This window comes from Coturnix japonica, chromosome 4 (genome assembly GCF_054131305.1).
Source record: "Coturnix japonica strain WE chromosome 4, WE-NBRP24, whole genome shotgun sequence".
Lineage (NCBI taxonomy): Eukaryota > Metazoa > Chordata > Aves > Galliformes > Phasianidae > Coturnix > Coturnix japonica.
In genome coordinates, this window is record NC_140666.1 from 36,464,163 (window position 1) to 36,483,756 (window position 19,594).

A 19,594-nucleotide genomic window follows, 5' to 3' on the forward strand; every position below is an offset into this window, starting at 1 on the left:
TGAATGCTGAGCGAGTGCCTAACATCCGATTCAGCGAGAAAAGAAACTCCGTCTGCAGAGCACATGAGCTGAACCGGTTTAGGGTGTCAGAGGAACCTTGTCTCAGCATTCTGTTGTGCGATGCTCCTGCTTACGCTTAAGAAGATATATATACTCCTGCTTCGCTGCTTTTGTCAGAGCAAATTGCTGTGTGATCAAGAGGGAGCAAAGCGCACCCTCTAGAGGCTGAAGGAAACCCCGGGCACAGCTGCAAGTCGCCGGCACCTCGGTCTCCAACCCCGGGATGCATGCGGCCCCAGACCACTTCTAGCAAACCAAATGCCGAGCGACAGTCACGAGACGTATATTAAACCCTCCCGGTTTTGCACCAGGGCCTCAATATTAAATCGCCGGCAAGGAATGCTCCTTTCTTCTATTTTATGTTCTGCTGCACCTTGCTGCTGCTAAAGCATGCGAGAAAGAATCCTCATTAAATGTAACTAAGGGCAAGAATACTAATAGGCTATTTTTTGTCTGCAAAAATTGCATGTAGAGTTGACTTAGAAGTACCAAAATTACTCACAGAACAATGCCATCACAAGTTAATTCTCTTACATTTGGCTCTCCAATAAAGTACTCTGTTAATTAAGAAATATTTCTCTACTAAAGATCTTCTTATTCCTAAGGATTAATAAAACTGGTGATTCTAAAAAGGGTACTAAGGAGTGGTCATAACTGTACCTAACATCCTAAGCTCTTCCATGAATTTCTCTGGTTCTCAAGGTAGACCTCATTTTCATGCACAAGTCTGCAATTGCTATGCACATAAACTGCACTTGGTGTAACCAAGGCTGAGTACACAGCAGGAATTTGTGTGTAAAAACAATTAAATGATAGCAGCAATTACTCCACCAGGGAACACGGCAAATTTCTGAATTCAACTGGTTGAGTTAATCCACTCACTCCAGAATCTCCTAAACTCTCATCTTATTCACAGAGACTGATTCTCACATGTATAGGAAATCTCTGACTAGTTTAAGTAAAATGTAACACTCTTCTTGATCAGACCACCAAGTTTTGAGTACACTGTAATTACAAGGTCAGGACAAAAAACATTTCCCCTTAACTAAATACAAGTGTTTATGTCAGATATTAGCAGGTCCCATGTGTTTATCCCTGGATACGACCATTTGAAAATGTGTGAGTCTTCAGTGCCCCTCCAGCCATAATGATTATGAGAACTTGACCATAAAGGTCAGGTTTCCAGAAATCAATAACAGACAATGTGTCTCATTCTGAGTGACAATAGACAAAGTTTATAGACAATTTTCTTCTTTTCATCAGGAACAACCCTCTCCAAACACACATGGTGGCATCTCACAGTAAAAAAATAACACAACAGTGTGTATCTCTGCATTTCTTAGTGTATGTACAAGGAGGGGAAAAAACCACATCGTTTTTCTCAAGAGAGACCATTCATCAGTCTGGAGCAGAGTGAGGTGACTGAGATTGACTGAAGAAAATCAAGCAGACATCTATCTCATGCGGAGCAAAAGAACATGTTAAAGATCAACTAACTGCCTGGCTACAGTTCCACAAAATACCCCTTCAGCTCAACTATGATGAAGCCGTTTTCCTAAACCATTGTCTCCTTGAGAGGAATGCTTGCTGGATGCAGTTTGAGTGGGCTTTATTGATGATTTGATCTACCTGAAGATTGATGCTTTTTGTACTCTACTGTTGTCCCTTAGTTATTCTATCCTTTAGAGGACACAAATATAGGTAACCTAAGACAGACATTATTCACAAAAAAGTTTTATGCAAATAGCAGCCTTGCCAGTTTTGAGATGCTTCTCTGTTGGATGCAGTAGTTTGCTAAGGGAGGCATTCATGGTTAAATCTTAACGTAGTAAACAGAAGTGACTTTTAGAAAAGAACTTGACTTGAGAATCTGGAGCTAGGGAACTGTTGTAGATGAGACTACTAGGAGGGCTTCGAGGCCAGAAAAAAGCCAAAAAACCCTAAGCTTCCATAAGAAGAAAAAACCAAAACAACACAGGTTAATGAGAAAGAAATAAAAGCATTTTATAAGGGCTCAAAAGATGATCCATTTGGCTTGAAAATATATTTTGTTTTCTCATTACCAAAGAGGCAAAATGGTACACAGTACAGTCTTACGAAAATCAAGAGCTGTGAAGGATCTCTGAACCTGGACAAAATCAGTATCTTGTTCCTGAAGTATCTAAACACAGGCTAAGATAAATAAAAGACTGTTCAGATCTCAGGCTTTAGAAGAAACATCTTCAATCATAAGAAAGTATCTAGAGCACTTCTTTTTAGTTCAGTTACATCTCAAGCAAGAGATAAAATATGAGTGGATTAACTCAACCAATTGAATTCAGAAATTCGGCTGCTTCTCTGCTTTAGGAACTTCTTTAAAAGGAAGAGTCTTGAATTATGTAAGAGATGTTGAATAACAAAGTTCCCCAGCACTTAGCGAGACCATTTGAGTATAAGCATGATCCATTCCCTCTGATTCCGTTGATTTCTTGCTGGTGAAATCCCTCTTCTTCCCATTCTTTTGGAATGGACAGCTGTCTACTGATTACTGTGCTCAGATGACTGATATGGACTAATCCTATTGGCTAATATAACTGGAAAATACATTAAGAAAAACCAAACAAAAACCAGGATCCTTCCATCTGCCTTCCCCCAAAAGCCTTGCCTGTAAAAAGGAACAATGTTCTTCATATCTAACCAAATATCTTGAGTATGTAACCCTAGCAGACTTTTCAGAAGTCACCACAACTTTTTTTTTCCTAATCCCCAGCACATCAGAAAATTCCTTTTTTTTTTTTTTTTTTTGAAGGTAACTGCAAAGCTAGAGCAAATAAATTTAATATTCTAATATTCTTATTGGATAGAACAGATACTGAGTTTGAACCATAACAAATATATATTTGTGCAGAGACACTTTACTTTTTTTCCTCTTCCTGCATCATTTTACTCCTTATAATTGATCATGAATGCTGTAAAAAGTTCATCACTAGATATTTTCTGAGGACAGGCAAGACAAACTTCTCTTGGATATGAAAAATACAGTTCCTCCTGCCTTGGGGCTGGAGTAGATGACTGCTTAACATCCCCTTCCATTACTGTTTTCTATGATCGTGTGTTTATTGTTCTGGCTCATTAAATTCCATAGTTCTGGAAGTGACTAGAAGTGATACTGCCAAGGTGATTTGGGTATCCTCAAATTAACCCCACAGGCTTTGGCACTGAGAAACAGAAAGACAGCCAACTGCTCTTTGCATTTCCCCTAGCCTGCCTCTTGATCCTACCAACTGGCACCCTGTCAAAGTAAGACTGAACTTGTAAATCTCTGTGTTTAAATGAATCAAAGTCCCATCATTATGTTAGAACCAGATAATTTAATAAATATTATACCTATGTAGAAATTGAATGTAGTTTTAATTGTTTTATCCAAAAACATCTAGAGTAACTAAAACTGTTGTTCCATCAGTTCATCATATTCAACCCTCACATTCTGGGTATTTGCATCTTCACAAGAGGTCTAGATTACAGATTTCTCCATCAAAAGATTATTTTTTCCACTTTGTGGACCCTGCTGAGGACAAATGTTTTGCTAAAACTGTCATTAATGTACACTAAAAGAAAGCTAGAGAGCATACATAAAGAGGTAGTAGAAAGGTGTTTTATAATATATGATAACAAACGAATTGAGTGAAAATTAATGGCTAAAATATCAATAAGGGCAAATGAAAATATTATAATATAGCTGGAATCGGACAATAAAGTAGCAGTCTCCTTACTTGGCTTACAGTTCCAAAGGAAGCAACGCATTTGCCACTGTATCAGCCTTGCACCTGGACTCAGCTTTACCTGTCCTTACTCAGGTACAGATGAAATGTTTGACAGTAAGAGCTCCAAATAGAGGGTTAAGGCCAGACTATGTACTACCGTGGACCTACTGAATCAGTGCAAACTGTGTGTTTTAAAATAAAAGCATTAAAAGACAATTTAAGAATACATATGCATATGTAGCCTTAGGACATGCAGGCTACAAAACAAAAGTAACAAAAAAATCCCACTCACCAGTAAAAAAAAACCACAACAAAAAACCACCAACAACAGCCAAAAACACCACACAAAACAAACCAACTGATCAAACAACAGGAACAGAAAACCTTTTAAATGCTGATCAAAGCTTAGGATTGCCTCAGAACCTTCCAGAACATAGTGAGAGGAACTGATACAGACACATTTTGTTGCAGTCCACAACGAAGTACTCCTCTCTATCTATACATCTACAGAATATATACATATGGACACACACGTATGTAGACACACACATGTATCTGTGTATTCTGCAGATGCAACCAAGGATAAAAATTCAAAAATTCATGGAAAAATCTAGACATCCGGATGCAAACCACCTAGATTTCTTACTTAAGTGGGGGAAAATAATCTGAGAATAACACTTATTCTCTCTTCAGTCAAAGGCTAAAAGGGATTCATCGCTGACTTGGTCCACTTGCCAATTGTTGACAGCTGTCAATACAGGGATTTGATTTCTTTATCCAAGCATCACAAACACTACATTAGGATCTTCAGAGAGAGATCGTGACTGTGAGAGCTGCAGTTTCACTGCCCCAACTCAATTACTGCATTCTTGAACTGCAATGTATTCATTTGCGGGCACTGGGGCAGCCAGTGGGAGGGTATTGATTGGAGTATAATGTCATGTGTAGCAGTGAGAGTAAGATGAAAAGTGTTTTCTGCTTAATGGCTGGTATTAAGTAGGTGGGAACGGCTTCTAATTAGCCAACAATTGCCGTGTTTCCCAGTTTCCCTTCTTTCCCTCCTCCTGTCGGTCACCAGCTGCCAATCTCCCTCTCCTTTTCCCTTTTTGCGTGGAGTTCATTGCACACTGCAGTGAAAGCCTTTGTTTAAAAAAGAGGGCTCCCAGGGTCTCATCTGCCAGGGTACAGCTTGCTGCCTGCGATGAGTAGCAACTGTCAGTTTATTTTATCTCAACCTTTTCATCATTCTGCTGAAACTGGTCGAGTGAAACCACCTGAGAGACCTGAGGATTCAGTACCTACAAGTCATTAGCCAGGACTGCTCAGTCTCTCCCCACACAGCAAGTCAACTGAACACTGCTTAAAATGTAGTCCACTTTAACCCCGTATTTTCCTACAGATGCATTGGAACTCTGTGCAGCTTCCTGATTTTGAAGTCCAAGATCGTTCCTTAAACATGATACAAGCATGACTAGCAAGTAATTTAATTTTCTGCACTTCTCAGCAAAAACGCTCAAGGATCACTCTTCAGAAATACAAAATGTAATATGCTAAGTTACACCTATTAGAATACCTTTAATCTGAACCATCTTCTTACCCAAACCAAGTTATGTCCCCCAGAATAAATGTCATACTCAGCAACTCTCTCAATTATTTGAACCCACGCTTACCTAGAAGTGTTGATACCGCGTCAGACAAAAGGGACAGATTCCTCTCTCAATTACATCTGATCATTATATTGTGTAAATCCAAAAAATCTTATTGATTTTAGGAGATGTAATAAGTCTTACTATATCTACAGCATTTCCTTCTCTTTGCCACCCACATTCTCTCTCTGCATGGACATGCATAAACACACATATGCATCCACCCTCCAAAGAGCTAACGTAATTGCAATATAATCATTAAAAACAAAGTATGCAAAAGAATTATTTTGTTTTGAATCAAAACCAAATAAAATTTACATAAATGAATTTCCAAAAGTTATTAGCCTGCAAAATCTTTCTCTGGTGATCACAGGTAACCTGTTGCAGTCATTATTACCAGTTTTAATACAGCAACATAAGTATTGCTTTTCCCCATGTAAACAATGAGCCCTTTGGAAGTGTGTAAGAGATTAGAAAATAATTCATTCTCTATCCTTATAATCTTTCAGTTGATTTCCTAATGCTCAAAATAATCAGTGTTTCATCTGAATTCTCTTCTAACTTCAGCATAATCATACATACTTGCATGAATAACAACAAAATAAAATATGACAGTCTTTTTTCTTACTCTCAAAACTAAGAGTATGAGTGAGGGTAAGGTCACTTCTGGGGAATGATGCATCTCAAGATTGAAACATTCTGGAGTAAAAGAACAAGGCTCCATGTGACTCTAAAGCAACATTTTCCACTAGGAGAAAAGGCACAAGGAAAAGAGAAAGTTGCAAGTGTCACATTCAGGATAAGAAATCAATGGATAGTCCAGAACTACCAACACTGTGCAGTAGGCATTTCTCTTCCCCCCGGTTTTAATCAATTAAAACATTGTTTTTCACTGGCAATAACTACTGGGAGCTTCTATGCCTCAGACTCTTCGGGTTCACAAAAGAATCATGGCAAGGCTACTATATAAAATATTAGTCCTATATTTTTCAGGTTCTATTTTATATCAGCATTGGGTTGAACACAACGCACAGTATTGTTACTTGGAAGCTCCAGTGAGATGTATAGACATAGATGGCTAGATGTCTAAGCAAAACACACTACGTTCATAGGACTTGTAAAAAGAAGGCAGTATGAACTGCACCTCCCACCCAAAAAAAAAAAAATAAAAATGGTTGGAGTATCTCCTTTCACAGATATTATATTTAGCACATAAATAAGCACAAGTTTTAGGTAAGACAGGTACTTGTCACTAATTGTTCCCTTTTCAAAACCTATTGCAGAAGATTAATTCTCCATATGAGGTGATACTGGCTACATTATGTTGGGCTAACACCCATAAGCAATTACATTTCTAAATCATGCCAGAATTTTTAGGAAAAAATGCATTTCATTAAAACATTGTAGCAACCATGGAAAAATATGGAAAAAAAGTTGATTCAAAACAATTTTGTGTTGGCCTACCATAATCAATTACACCCATACTTACTAATATCAGTATTATAAAGTAGTAGCAACTATTGCGTCCAAAGTGATGTACTTCAATGACACACTACAGAAAATACAGTACAATTACTTTACTCTATTGCAAGACTTACACGAGCCCTTAAATGGGAATATTCCGTACTACAGATAATATTGAATGCTTAACTGAGTGAAGAGAAACAGGTGGATGAGCCTGGGGGAATGGTCATCTACTTTAGCATTCATTCGGATCTTTTTAAGCTAATTAGTCACTTAGTTGTACACTTAAATGCAGCCAATCCATTTGCACAGGAGGTTAAGATCTCATTACGGGCTATTTTGATACTTTGCTGTTTTCCATTAACCAGCTTACCAAGATGCTCAATAGTGTGATTCGTTCCAAAGCATTCTCAGATCATAAAGTACTACAAATGCAAAGCACAAAGAACAGTGGCCAAAACAGTAAGTATGGGAAAACTGACACACCACTCTTAAATAAATCTATCGATTCTGCAGGAAGCTCAAGAGAGATACCTTATAAGGTACAGATTGAGATACAGGCTACTGAGTACAGAGCTAACTGACTCATGTTCCTTAAACACTGACTGCAAACACACACAAAATTGGGGTTCAGAATGAAGGTGAGGAGCAAAAAAGGATAAAGATCTACAACATAGAAGTAGAAAATAGGAGAGAGAAGAAAGGAGAAATAGGTCACAGAACTGACAGGGAAAGAGTAGAGAGAAAAAGAACTACTTCAGAAACTACTCTAAAAAAAATAATCACAAAAATATTGCTGATGGTTACAGAAAAGAAAAAAACAGAGGTGGATTTGTAGGCAAAGGAAGTACAGTGTCATAGACCCATTAATTGTGGAAGTACAGAGTTTTATTTTATTGAATAGACTGGTTTATTCCAGAAGTAAATCATTTTCAGTCTTATCTTCAGAATATGGGATTAACAGAAAAGTTAAGGAAAGCCATCTTAGGGGAAAACAAACAAAGAAACCTCCACTAAAACAAAACATAAAGAAAAAGATGCAGAAAAGAAAAGGAAGCTGTCTTTGGAGACAAAGGAGAAGGAAGGTGTTTGATACTCTAACTGTGACACCTGAGATGACCTAGGGTTTCTGATGCAGAAAATATGCACTGAGTAGAGTTTCTTTGTCTTGTCTTTGATTTTGTGTCCAGAGAATGTTGGAAGCTTTTGATAAGGATGGGTTTCCAGCAGAGAACCTTTTTCATCTTGGCCTTAGGTCAGTCTCTCTCAGTTGGCATGTTTGCAGATAGCACCGATAAAAGGTTCTTCATGAAGACTAAATGACAACAATCTTCTCAATATTTAACAAAAAATGCAAAAAGTCAGCTCTTTGGTCCTTTTTGAGGATCAGTTTTCCCTTCTGAGAAGAAGAACATAAAGTCAGCAGAGACATCTCTGTTCACAAGTGCTTTAAAGGACTGGGGCCTGTGATGGCACATGTGGAGAAGCAAAAGCCCCTGGGAGACATCAAACTATGCCAAACAGTTATTCCTGCTTGGCCCTGTAACTAGCTGGGGACTGCCAGAGCACTGCAGCTGCCATCTACTCTGCTTCATGATTCTTCTCTCTCTAAGTACATTTCTTACTTTCTGGACTGCAGGCAAATCTAAAAGTTTTAGGTATATCCAAATCAAGGATATCTCTAGCAGTGATTTAATGTGGCTGGGTAAGACCTGCCACTTCTTTTGCACCACTGAAGTGTTCCAAAGTATCAAAACAGAACTGAGCTCCTGTCCTGAGGATTTTCACTTTTTATATTGGTAAGGAATGCAATTTTTGATGGGAGTACTGTGCAGCTACACCAGCTCAGTGCATAAAGCCACACTACACTAAAGGGTCTGACAATATACAGTAGTTTCAACACCACTTTCCGTACTTTTTTTCCATAGGAAAGAATAATCCACCTTATTTAGAGAACCATTTACTGCTGATCTAGAAAGCTTGCCTCAGAAAACACAGCTGGATGCCAACAACATTTAACACAAGGATGCCTCTAGAATAAATGCATGGTGAGATTTAGATGTTTCCATAGAAAGTATCAGATGGCAGAAAAATTCAGAAGAGACATCCAAATTCTGCTCTGGTTGAGATGCTCTTATGTAAGTGTAGACAACAAGGACACACACAGTCACATCTGACAGAATGATAGTGAATTTTTTTAAAGTTATAACCCAACTCATTAACATATACACAAATAACACTAACATATTCTGAGAACCCTATCCTGAAATCTGGTACTGCTCATCCACAGCCAAGGTCCTAGGTCCTTGGCTGGACCTAGGTCATTAGCCTAGGTCCAATCCTTAGTGGAAATTACCAGTTACTGAAGGCAGCGTTTATAAAGAAATCACGGACAAAAACCAGACAGTGCCTAAGTACAGAACACAATAATATTGACTTGCAGCATTACCCTGCATTTCTAACAACAGTATTTTTCCAGAAGTGAGTAAATTATTTTATTTGATAACTTGCACAAAAGCATACAGAAGGAATCCCCTGATTTCCTGTAGGGGAACCTGATGCATTTGAGCCACTTCTGAAGCACACATCTTATTAAGACCTGAGCCTTTGTGTCTCTGGCACAAGGACAGGCTGGGAGCCTGTACTTGGTCACACACTTCTGCCCCATTATTTAAAAAAATAAAAAATAAAAAAAATAATCACAGTTCTTATTTAGAAGTGTGAACAAGTATAACTCCATTCATGTTCAGATATAGTTTCTGAGAAAATGTCAAAATCTGTCCCTAGAATCCTGTTTTTATTAATTTTTGATCATGCTAGCAATATGTGCTGAACAACCAAATAAACTCTCTATTCCTGCTACTCTATATTGACATAAATCATAAGCACATGGGTCATGAAGCAGAGCCCACTAGGAACTCCAGTTCCAGGGTCTCGAAAAGCAAGTGTATGACCAAGAGGACAGACGGACCCAGAAAGCCTTCAGAAGGCACAGGCATCTTCACCATGTTCAAAATGAGGACCTGAATCAATTCTGCCTTCTTTATGGCAGTGACTAGATGAAAACTGTGGTTTGGTCCATCCAAAGTCAGTCTAGCTTTTTCACTAACAGCGTGTATATTTAATTATCTTTACTCAATAACTTTGTTACAATGCCCACTAACCATACTACCAAATGTAAACATTGTATGAGAACTTAAGAATGCAAGGTCACCGCACAAACTTCTATATCTGCCTTCTGTAAAGGCAAACAACAGAGCTGCACATGTAAGTGCTTACATAGCATGCAATAAATGAACCAAGTGACAAAAAACACAGGAAGAGTTACTCTGAGGGAGTGCAGGCATGTGCACAATTCTGGGAGTTCCACAACAGTATCAGGATATAACATAGTCTTTGACAGAGCTTCAGATTTGGAATGTGCAGTGAAAGGATCCTCTTACCACAAGCCTCTACCTTTTCATTGACATCATGTAAGAACAGTTTTAAGGATGCACATCTGCATAAGGTATAAAAGACTTGTTATTTTTGTAGTTTAGAAAAGATATGGCTTTCTCTTAAATGTTTTCATATCAACAACCCTGCAACCACTGATGAACACGTACTAGATAGACAAAGCACAGTTTATTATGCACGCTACTTCAGGAAATCAGAACCATTTTTCATCAGGAAATTCAAGTATTAATGAACATGGTTCACCAATGGAGGAAAGCCAGGATTTGCAATGTTAGAGGGATTCCTGGAATTAGTGTACTTTAGAAAGAAGAGACAGTTAAAAAAAAATAGCCTTTTTTTTTTTTTTTAATATTATGTAGCAGACTGTTCTACTGCTGGACAATATTATCACAATGGCCCATAAATCACATAGTGGTGGTATAAGTTACAGTAGAGAAATGTTAACAGAATTTGTTTAGTGCAATCTTTCATCTTGCTTCTGATTTTATGACCCTTTAGGGATAATCCCTTATTAATGATGGTTGAAGTCACAGATAAGCACAATCTAAAATTAATCTCACAAGATCTCCATTCTTTGCCAAGTTAATTTTACTTCAGCCACATCTTTTAAGAATGTGAATAGATAGGATGACAATTTGACTTTTTACATGACAAAAAGGACCCATGCGTATTACAGAATGTACTATTTCTTACATCTGTGAGAGCAGGAGAAAGAATATTAGGGTCTCCATATAAGGGAGCAGGGGAGAAAGAAAATGCCATGAAATGAGCTAAGCTATAGTTTAAGCTGTGTGTGCATTTGAACTCATACTGAAGGCTGCTCAGGTGTAGAATGCTAGAAATAGTTCAGATCATGTTGAAAAATGGAAGGGTTAATGGGACAAGATAATTCTATTGATTGCAAGACTTCAGAATTGATGGTGGAGGTGAGACAATCATTTATGTGGTAAATGTGCTATTATAAAACAAACAAACAAAAAATACTAATAGAAAAAAAGCACACAAAATCCTACAGTAATTTTGTGATGTTGAATTTTCTAAAAATCAATACATGTAAATACAAAGTTTGGTTGAAAGCACAGAACATTTCTCAAGAAAACAGAAGAATTTTTAGTATGAGGAAAATAAAATATTTGAACTTGAGTCCTACTCTTAAAAATGCTTACATGAATTTGGGTTTCCAAGGTCTCTTGGTGAAACACAGCCCTGCCAGATGCAATGACTTGGATCAGGAGTTGCCACACTCACAGAAAACACAATTCCTGGGCAGCATTACATGTAATCAATGTCCAAAATTTCATCCAAAATTTTCCTGCATTCAAATTCTTTAAGCTTTCCATTCCCTTTCAGAAGGCTACAAGTCAGGAGATTATTTACGGAAAGGCCTGAGAAACACTTTCTCCTTAGACAACACTGCAGTTTCCTTTTTTGGGATTTAACATGGAGTCTCAAGAATTTTTACTTCCTGATTCTGTTGATAATTATTTTGTACACCTTTGACAAAACAAAGGTAAAAAAACCAAAACAACAACCAAACATTTGTTCTTGTAGCAGCATTGCACAATGGCGTAAACTCCTACAAGTGAAGTGAGGCAACTGAATCAAATACAGCAGGTAGACACACAATCACTTCTGCATTTATAAATACAGTTTTCTGACAATCGCAGCCCTTTTTTCCATGACAACTTTGGTCAAATCATCCACTTTATTAATTACTCACTTTACCTCAACATTTGTTATGGTTTCTTTCTGCTTGGTTATTGAAGCGATTGATTCAGAAAATAAGTCTTTGCTGAAAGACATAAGGTATTGGGCAGTACTTGAATTTAAATGTTATCATTCCTCCATCAGCCTAAGTATTTCTTTTGCTAAAGACTACAGAAACTATTTTTTTTTTTTTGTCATAGAAAAAATACCCAGCCATATCAGTTAGAAATGAAAACTTATTACCTTCCTTCTTCCTTTCATTAAATTCCCCTGCGGATTAAGAACAGCCACTGTATCTTGTCTTGAGCAGTTTTATCCTCAAAAAGACTGAGAAAAATCTAACAGATTATCAATGCTGAGCTGTTTGAAAGAGCAAGAAATACTGTCCTATTATCTTGGCAGGAATTTCCAAAGCAGCAAGTTCATCATAGGATGCACAGACATTCTGCTGGAAGACAGAATAAAGGCTGTACCTAGAACTCAAAGCTGGTGAATCCTAACACTGAAAATGTGCCAGCTTGTGTTTTGCCAGAGAAAAATATTAACAATGTAATGCCAGCACTAACTAGAGATTTGGCACACAAAACATGAAGAGTGTTACAGATTGTGCTGACAGTGTGACACTATGTTTTCCTGGATGTAATCTGGGTATCTTGAGAGTAAGCTTGGAGTGCTAATGAGAAAAATGATATTGAACTGGAAGAGCTGTTAAATATGCAGTAGCCACAGGGTTCCTGGAGTTTACTGGAACTAAAATGAAAATCATAATGCCATCAGTAACATTGTAAACTAGGTAGAAATGCTGAAAGTAGAGAATCTCAGCAGGCAAAGCTTGTATCTGCTACCATGCTTGCCAGGACATAAAGAGCTTCTCTAATAACTCTCTTTTTATCCCTGAAGTCTTGTTAAAGAGGAGCAAGAAACTTGAGCTTAAAGGAATACACACATTTCAGGATATAAAGGAATATCACAACTGGCTAGAAAAAATTGTGTAAAAGCTGAATGGAAAACCTTGTAGGTGAAAGAAGTAAAGCACATGTTAAAAATACAAAGATTGTTCCATTCCTTCAGGTCTCCATGTTTTATTTTTTGCTGTTAACACTGCTGTCTTTTGTTGTCAGCGTTATCTCTTTACTGCAAATACAGCTAATGATCCTCATATAAAACAAATGCAAAGTTGCTTGACAAAGCTTGTTCTTTTACCATCTCTGCTGACATTATTGTCATCTTCACTACATTCTGTAGTGAAGGTCTAAAAATTCACCTCTTTGCAGGTATATGGTAGCAATAATGAAAAAGATGGTAGTTGTAAATACCCAAAAGGTTATTTACAGGAAAAACTCACCCATATGGAAGCCTTCGGTCTGCTGGGAACCACTGAGGCAATCTCCACCAAGGAGCAATCTCCAAGAGATGCTACCTTAGTGGTGGTCAGCCCTTAAATGAGGTCTAGAGGAGGTAGAGTCAAGCTTCACCCCTTCCAGGAGCACAGCTAAATTACTCTCACCTGTGCTCCCACAGCTGACCCAACACTTGCCTCAGCTGATTAATATGAGGTTCAGGCTGTGATTACCAATTTCCCATACAGCAGGAGACATGAAGAAGTTAACTCTGCCAGCTAACAAAATACGTTTCTGATAATACTGTTTATGAAGGAAAGAAAATCATAAATATACATAAATGGCCATTGAAAAAGAAAAGCATCGTCTTTAAGGAGGAACTGCCTGGTTAGCATCACCAGAAAACTAAACACTTCTCGTCTCTTCTGCCTGTCAATGAATGTCCTTGTCTTATAGCTCTCCTTAATTTTCAGTGTCTGATGTCCTGACACCTATGAAACTGCTAATTACCAGGCCATTTATTCTCTGTATACAATTAATTACCAAAGCTATTCTTAACTTTTCCTATTCTATGAAGAGGAAAAAAAAAACAAAAAAAAAACAACACAGAAGAAAGAGCAGCAGTTCTCTGATTTTGAGAATAGGAAAATGGAGGGAATTCTGGACACAGTACCTATAAACAGTAACTCTAGATCTCCAAACTTCCATTGCAAGCAAGTATTATGATCTTGCCCTGGCAGATCTCTTCCCACTTTACTCAAGATTCACAAATATACAGAGAAGAAAATTTCAAACAAAAGTAGATTTCTCTCTTTCTTCCTCACTGCAATACTTGTATCAGCAAACTGATAATAGATAATTCATTTTGCCTTGTATTTACATAGTCTATAGGGGGGAAAAAGACAATGAAGATTTTGTCAGCGAAGAAAGAAGTCTGCTCCACACAAAGTTCTGTACTCTTCTGTATTTGAGCCAATGAAACACAGTGGACAAACCACAGTTTTTCCTCCTCTCCAAAACTCTGCTTACGTACAAGGACAACAAAAATAAAACAGAAAGATCTTCTAAATTCATTAGAACATCCACAATATTAAGCAAAATATACTCCTTACTTTGGATTACAGGAAATTTATTTTTGGATGTACCTAAAGAATTGACTGCAAATTAACTTTTATTTTTTTATTTTCTTTCTCATTAAGTTTAAAATCACGGCATTGGACTGAACTCAGAGACCCAGAACTGTGATGCTTTGGAAAAAACAGCACTGAAAAAGTTATTTTCCAGAGCAACTACTGATACCTGTTTCTCTCAGCTACATTGTCTTTTAAACCTATTTAATTCTGTCTTTAAAATAAGCACACAAAGGAGAAAATCTAACCTTCATTCAACACAAGGGTAATCCAATACGGTTAAACACAAGAAATAATTCAATAAAACTCTACAAGAAAAATGACTTAACCATTGAGGACAATACAGCACTAATGTGCTTCATAACCAGTGTCTTACCGTCTGTGAGAGGGTCACTGCACATGTCACTTCTGTTCTTCTTCCATGCCAGCAAGTACTTGAGGCTGATGGGATCTTCTGCTTCTATATGGCTGTTAAATACCTCCATCAGTTTATGAGCCTTTGCAATGCCACAATAAGTTCTTGTTTCATTAAGTAAGGACAAATTATTTAAAGTGTTTGCTGCCTCAAAAGCTTGAGTGAAATATTCAAGAGCTTTGTCATAATTCCCCTGGCAAAGAAAGAAAAACAAAAACAATTGTAAAGACCACTTGCAGTCACCTGTATATTACCTTGTTATTAGAACCTGCTCCTCTTGCACCTGAGAGATTTTGCAGTTGAGAGGCCAACTCACAGAATGACTCATGGCACAGTATTAAGAAAACCACTCTCTTGCAGTTTCATAGCATTTAAAATACAGAAAAGAACGCTCATATCTTTATCAGGAACTGGATCATTTTTAGTTGCCCGGGAAGAATTTTGAACATGCAAATCACTCTCAGTATGAAGTATTAATACCAATTTCAGTCAGGGCAATTAGGAGTTATCACCATTGTTTCACTGCTATATCTGCAGGAGGAAAACTCCTCATTTACCACTGGGATAATAAATTTTAGTAAAGAAATATTTAAAATGGGGGGGGGGGATGGCGGAATGAGGGTAATGAAACAGTGGACATAAAGCAATGGAAAGAACAGATGTGAAAGCCTACAGATTTACAGGAGGAAAATGTATGCTCAAAGACAGGGGTATTCCTAATCAAACAAAAAGAGAAATAGTAGGAAAAAATATGTCAGCTGCTCTGAAATAGAGAAAATCCAAAGATTTTATCTATTTATCTGAACCATACAGAAACCCAAAATTCATTAATCCTGTAAAAAGGAGTATAAACTATAGCTGCCCTGATGGTACAAACTGACCTGACTGAAACCATGTTCAGAGATGTCTTATCCTGTCACTCTCTACTTGTTATAGTAAGATTGGAATTCCCTTCTGCATTAGAGACCAGAAGTACAGGCTAGTTTCATACTTGTTGATCTCGTTACCGCTTTTAGAGATCAAAATTTGTATGACTGCTTAAAGGGTGTCTGAAATGTAAAAAAAGAGGAAGGAAAGAAAGAAGATAAATTCCTGCTTAAATACAACAGGACAGCAAAATTAGGCATATCAGCACTCAGTAATGAGTAAAGAACAATCAGCCTGTTGAAAGAATTTCTGCCAAAAGTTAGGCAATAAAAACACTTAAGAGCTAGAAAGTGTGAGGTTTACCACATATGACTGTGTAACTACATACATATAAGCTGAAAACTTCAGCATTTTACCAGTAACGTGTCAGGTGCTATTCAGAAATATCCAGCATGAAAGGGTATTCCTGTGTTTAGTGAAAGTGTTTCCTAATTTCCACGTTGTCCAGCCTCCTGAGCAAATTCAGAGTGACTCCAAAATAAGGCACCTCAAAAGACCTTGGGGACTCCAATAAGGGGAATTCTTTGTTGTCCTTAGCTCTATGTCACTACCTATCCTCTTTTTTAAACAGGTAAATTGGAGCCATTGGGTTGGATGGAGCATGAAGAATTGAAAACCCTTGTACTATCAATACTGACCTTTGGCTAAATATTTGCTGCACCCATTTCATAAATTTGTCTGAGAGAGCGTAAAGAAGAAATCAAGCTAAGATTAGAAACTGCATATTAATATGCAATATAATGTATATTCATATTTTAAAAGCATGACTTTTAATGTACAATAAAATTTCAATTGTGTTAACCGATGGCTCTTTAAGAGCATGTATGGCCCCATCCGTGATTTGGATCTGTAATTTTCACAATGCTGAAAGGTTCTTATGATCTGAATTTGGACTTTTCATTTACCCATTCTAGAACAAAACCCAACATATCAAATATGGTGTGAAATGTTCACCTCACCCAAAACTTAAGGCATATTTTACTTACTCTTGCATTGTGAATGTTCCCAGTCAACACACACGCATCCACCACGCTTTGGCTTAGATGTGCATTGTCAGCAACTTTCTTAAACTCTTCCAAGTGTTTAAGACTTTCAGACACTTTTCCCTGACTGAAGCAAAGGACAAGGTACAGAATTAAATACTCACCCAGATGGTGAGAATCAGATCATTCTGAGTGAATTAAAAACTTCTTTAGAAAACTGTGCCCTATTTAAAGGACAGTAGTTAAACTGAGTTAAATTGCTGTTGATGATTTTGCAGGTTTTTTAGAATTTCCATTTACTAAAATTCTATTTTTTTTTTCCAGCTTAGCAGCTGATAATATTTGGACCTCACAACCTGACAAGGAGTGAAAGCAGGAATGCTAGCTTGCCAGTGAGGCTTTTCCTCATCATTTCTTGCTATATAACCCTGGCAATACAGCAGCAGCTCTATAATGGTGCTATCTCTTAATTCTAGGGATGACTTTTCATGAGCGTAACACTGCACTTTGGCTGGGTGGATCAAAGGTTGCCAGAGACACACCGGCGAACCTATAAACTATGAATTGCAGGTGTCACCTCCAAATCCCAGTGAGATCAGAGCAACCTGAGGTCACAGCTGAATCTAAGATGGAAACTGGCTCATGTAGATTGGCAATAACACTTGCAGATTTCCATGTTGTTTTTCTGGGGTTTTTTTTTGCTTTCTTTTTTTTTTTTTTTTTTTTTTTAATAAAGTCAGTCATATTAACAACATCACATCTCTACCATATGGTTACAAGGTATAATAGATATCTAGGTTTGCTTGTGAGTAAGGCACTATGCTCTTTTTCCCTTTAAGGCTGAAGTGTTACTGCAGCTGACCTCAATATTAGCCATGAACTTGAGCCACTAATCTAGGAGTACAGCATTTTAAATGTCAAGCTACCAAGCAAGACAGAAAATGCTGTCTCTTAATTAAGAAACTCACAGAAACAGAAATTTCTGTATGTGATAAAGAACGATGATTTATTTTCTATTTTAAAACACCTTCAAGTTATATTCCTGCCATAAGTGACTGACTAGGTTTTATCTCTATTTTTGCAAACCACATCAGTGACATATGCTTTCAAAATCCAGCACAAGTCTGCAATTTTCTGCCTTACAAAAAGAAGTAATTATAGTAGGGTAGAGTCTTCCACTGGACAGGGAAAACAGTAAAGCATTGCAGCAAATGTACAATTTTTCAGTGATCTCTATGTGACTGAAAAGGGCCAGACTCCTACAGAAGGATGTTAAAACAATGGAAACTAACATGCTTGAAACATTCATGTATATGCTTTAACATAAAGTTTAGTTGTCAGTCATCAGAGCTGAATTTAATACAATTTGCTAATTTTAATGAGAATATTAAATGTACTATACTAAAAATGTATCCAAAATGTCAAAAGATTACTAAATTTTAGACTTAGAAACATCTTTTTTAACCTATGGGTTTTTTTTGTTTTGTTTTTTTTCTTTTTTTCCCAAAGAAGAGAAAATCAAGTATATCCCAACAGAAATCTAGCATATGATTTATATAAGTTAAAGGACAAGGTTAAAGTGTTAGACAAATATTAATTCCAGTTTTTCTAGTTTGCTATATGCAGTGCACAGGTGCAACTTGAAGAGCATATTATATGATACAATCATTAAATCCATTCAACCAGACCTTTGAGAGTTAAAAACATATATTCTGAGGAAAAGGACTCCTCGGTCCGAGGAATGAGAATGAAACAGTGCAGAATATTTGTGTATCAAGGTGATTCCAGTTTCCAATTGGGAAAACAGGACTGTTAACACCCACATCCCCTGACAACTGTCCAATTATGTATATCACACTTGGCCTACTGTTTGCAGTAGAAGTAATCAATAAAGGATGTGGTTGAGTGAACATAGATTTTGGTTGAACCAATGCATGAAAACTTAATCATTTACTCAGAGTGGAGAAATCAAATAGAGCAGGGATGAAACAGCCACTGAGGGGTTTGTTGATTGTGCCACCAAGTTTGTGGGCTAGAGGCTGAAAGTAATAAAGCAAATGGAATCAGTGACAGGAGAAAATGTAAAAAGGCTTTCTTAATTTCATGAATTAATAGAAATGTTTTGATGTATTTTTGGTCATTTTTTATATTTCATATAAAAACCTATGTTCCGTGTACAGAAAATATAAAAATTGTTAGGGCATATAATATCTTGCAAGCAAGCAGAAATCAATCTGACACATACTAGAAGGATGGTTCTTGGTGTTAGAACTTCACTTACACCAACTAGCAGCCAGTTGGTAGTCAACAATTTTTTGAAGTAGTTTTAAAAGCACTACAGCTTGAGGTATTTAATGTATGCTAGAAGGATTACTGAAACACTTTATCGCGCATGTGACCTGATAACATGATAAACAGTCTTTCTTGCTCAAAGACCTAATATTTTATAGTTCCTTCAAAAATCGACATGTTATTTTTTACAGCCATATACGTTCTTTCTCCTTAGACATCACCTTCCTAAATGCATAAAATGCAATTTCCCAAAGATATAGTCATTCATGATCCCACAGAACAGTTATGATGACTTCAGCAGAAGAGATTACATATCTACAGCAACTCATTTTCCAGTTTCATGCTAAAATGCCCTATGAGGTTTTTACTCCTATTAGGCTTTTATGAAAATATGCACCTTTTATAGGATTGCTCATGTGATTGAATTGGAT

At 37.1% G+C, this 19,594-nt stretch overlaps 1 protein-coding gene across 11 annotated transcripts in view; it reads right to left on the minus strand.

Moving 5' to 3' along the window:
• Nucleotides 1-19,594, minus strand: part of TTC29 (tetratricopeptide repeat domain 29) — a 185,521-nt gene that overhangs the window by 28,625 nt on the left and 137,302 nt on the right. For 10 of the 11 annotated variants that reach the window (XM_015861176.3, XM_032444409.2, XM_085544977.1 and 7 more), the window contains 2 exons: nt 16,875-16,998; nt 14,923-15,154 (listed from right to left, as the gene is read on the minus strand). In XM_015861176.3, coding sequence (XP_015716662.1) covers nt 14,923-15,154; nt 16,875-16,998 — 356 coding nt within the window. The remainder of the gene's footprint in view (nt 1-14,922; nt 15,155-16,874; nt 16,999-19,594) is intronic. The other variant, XR_014945294.1, reaches the window with a different exon arrangement.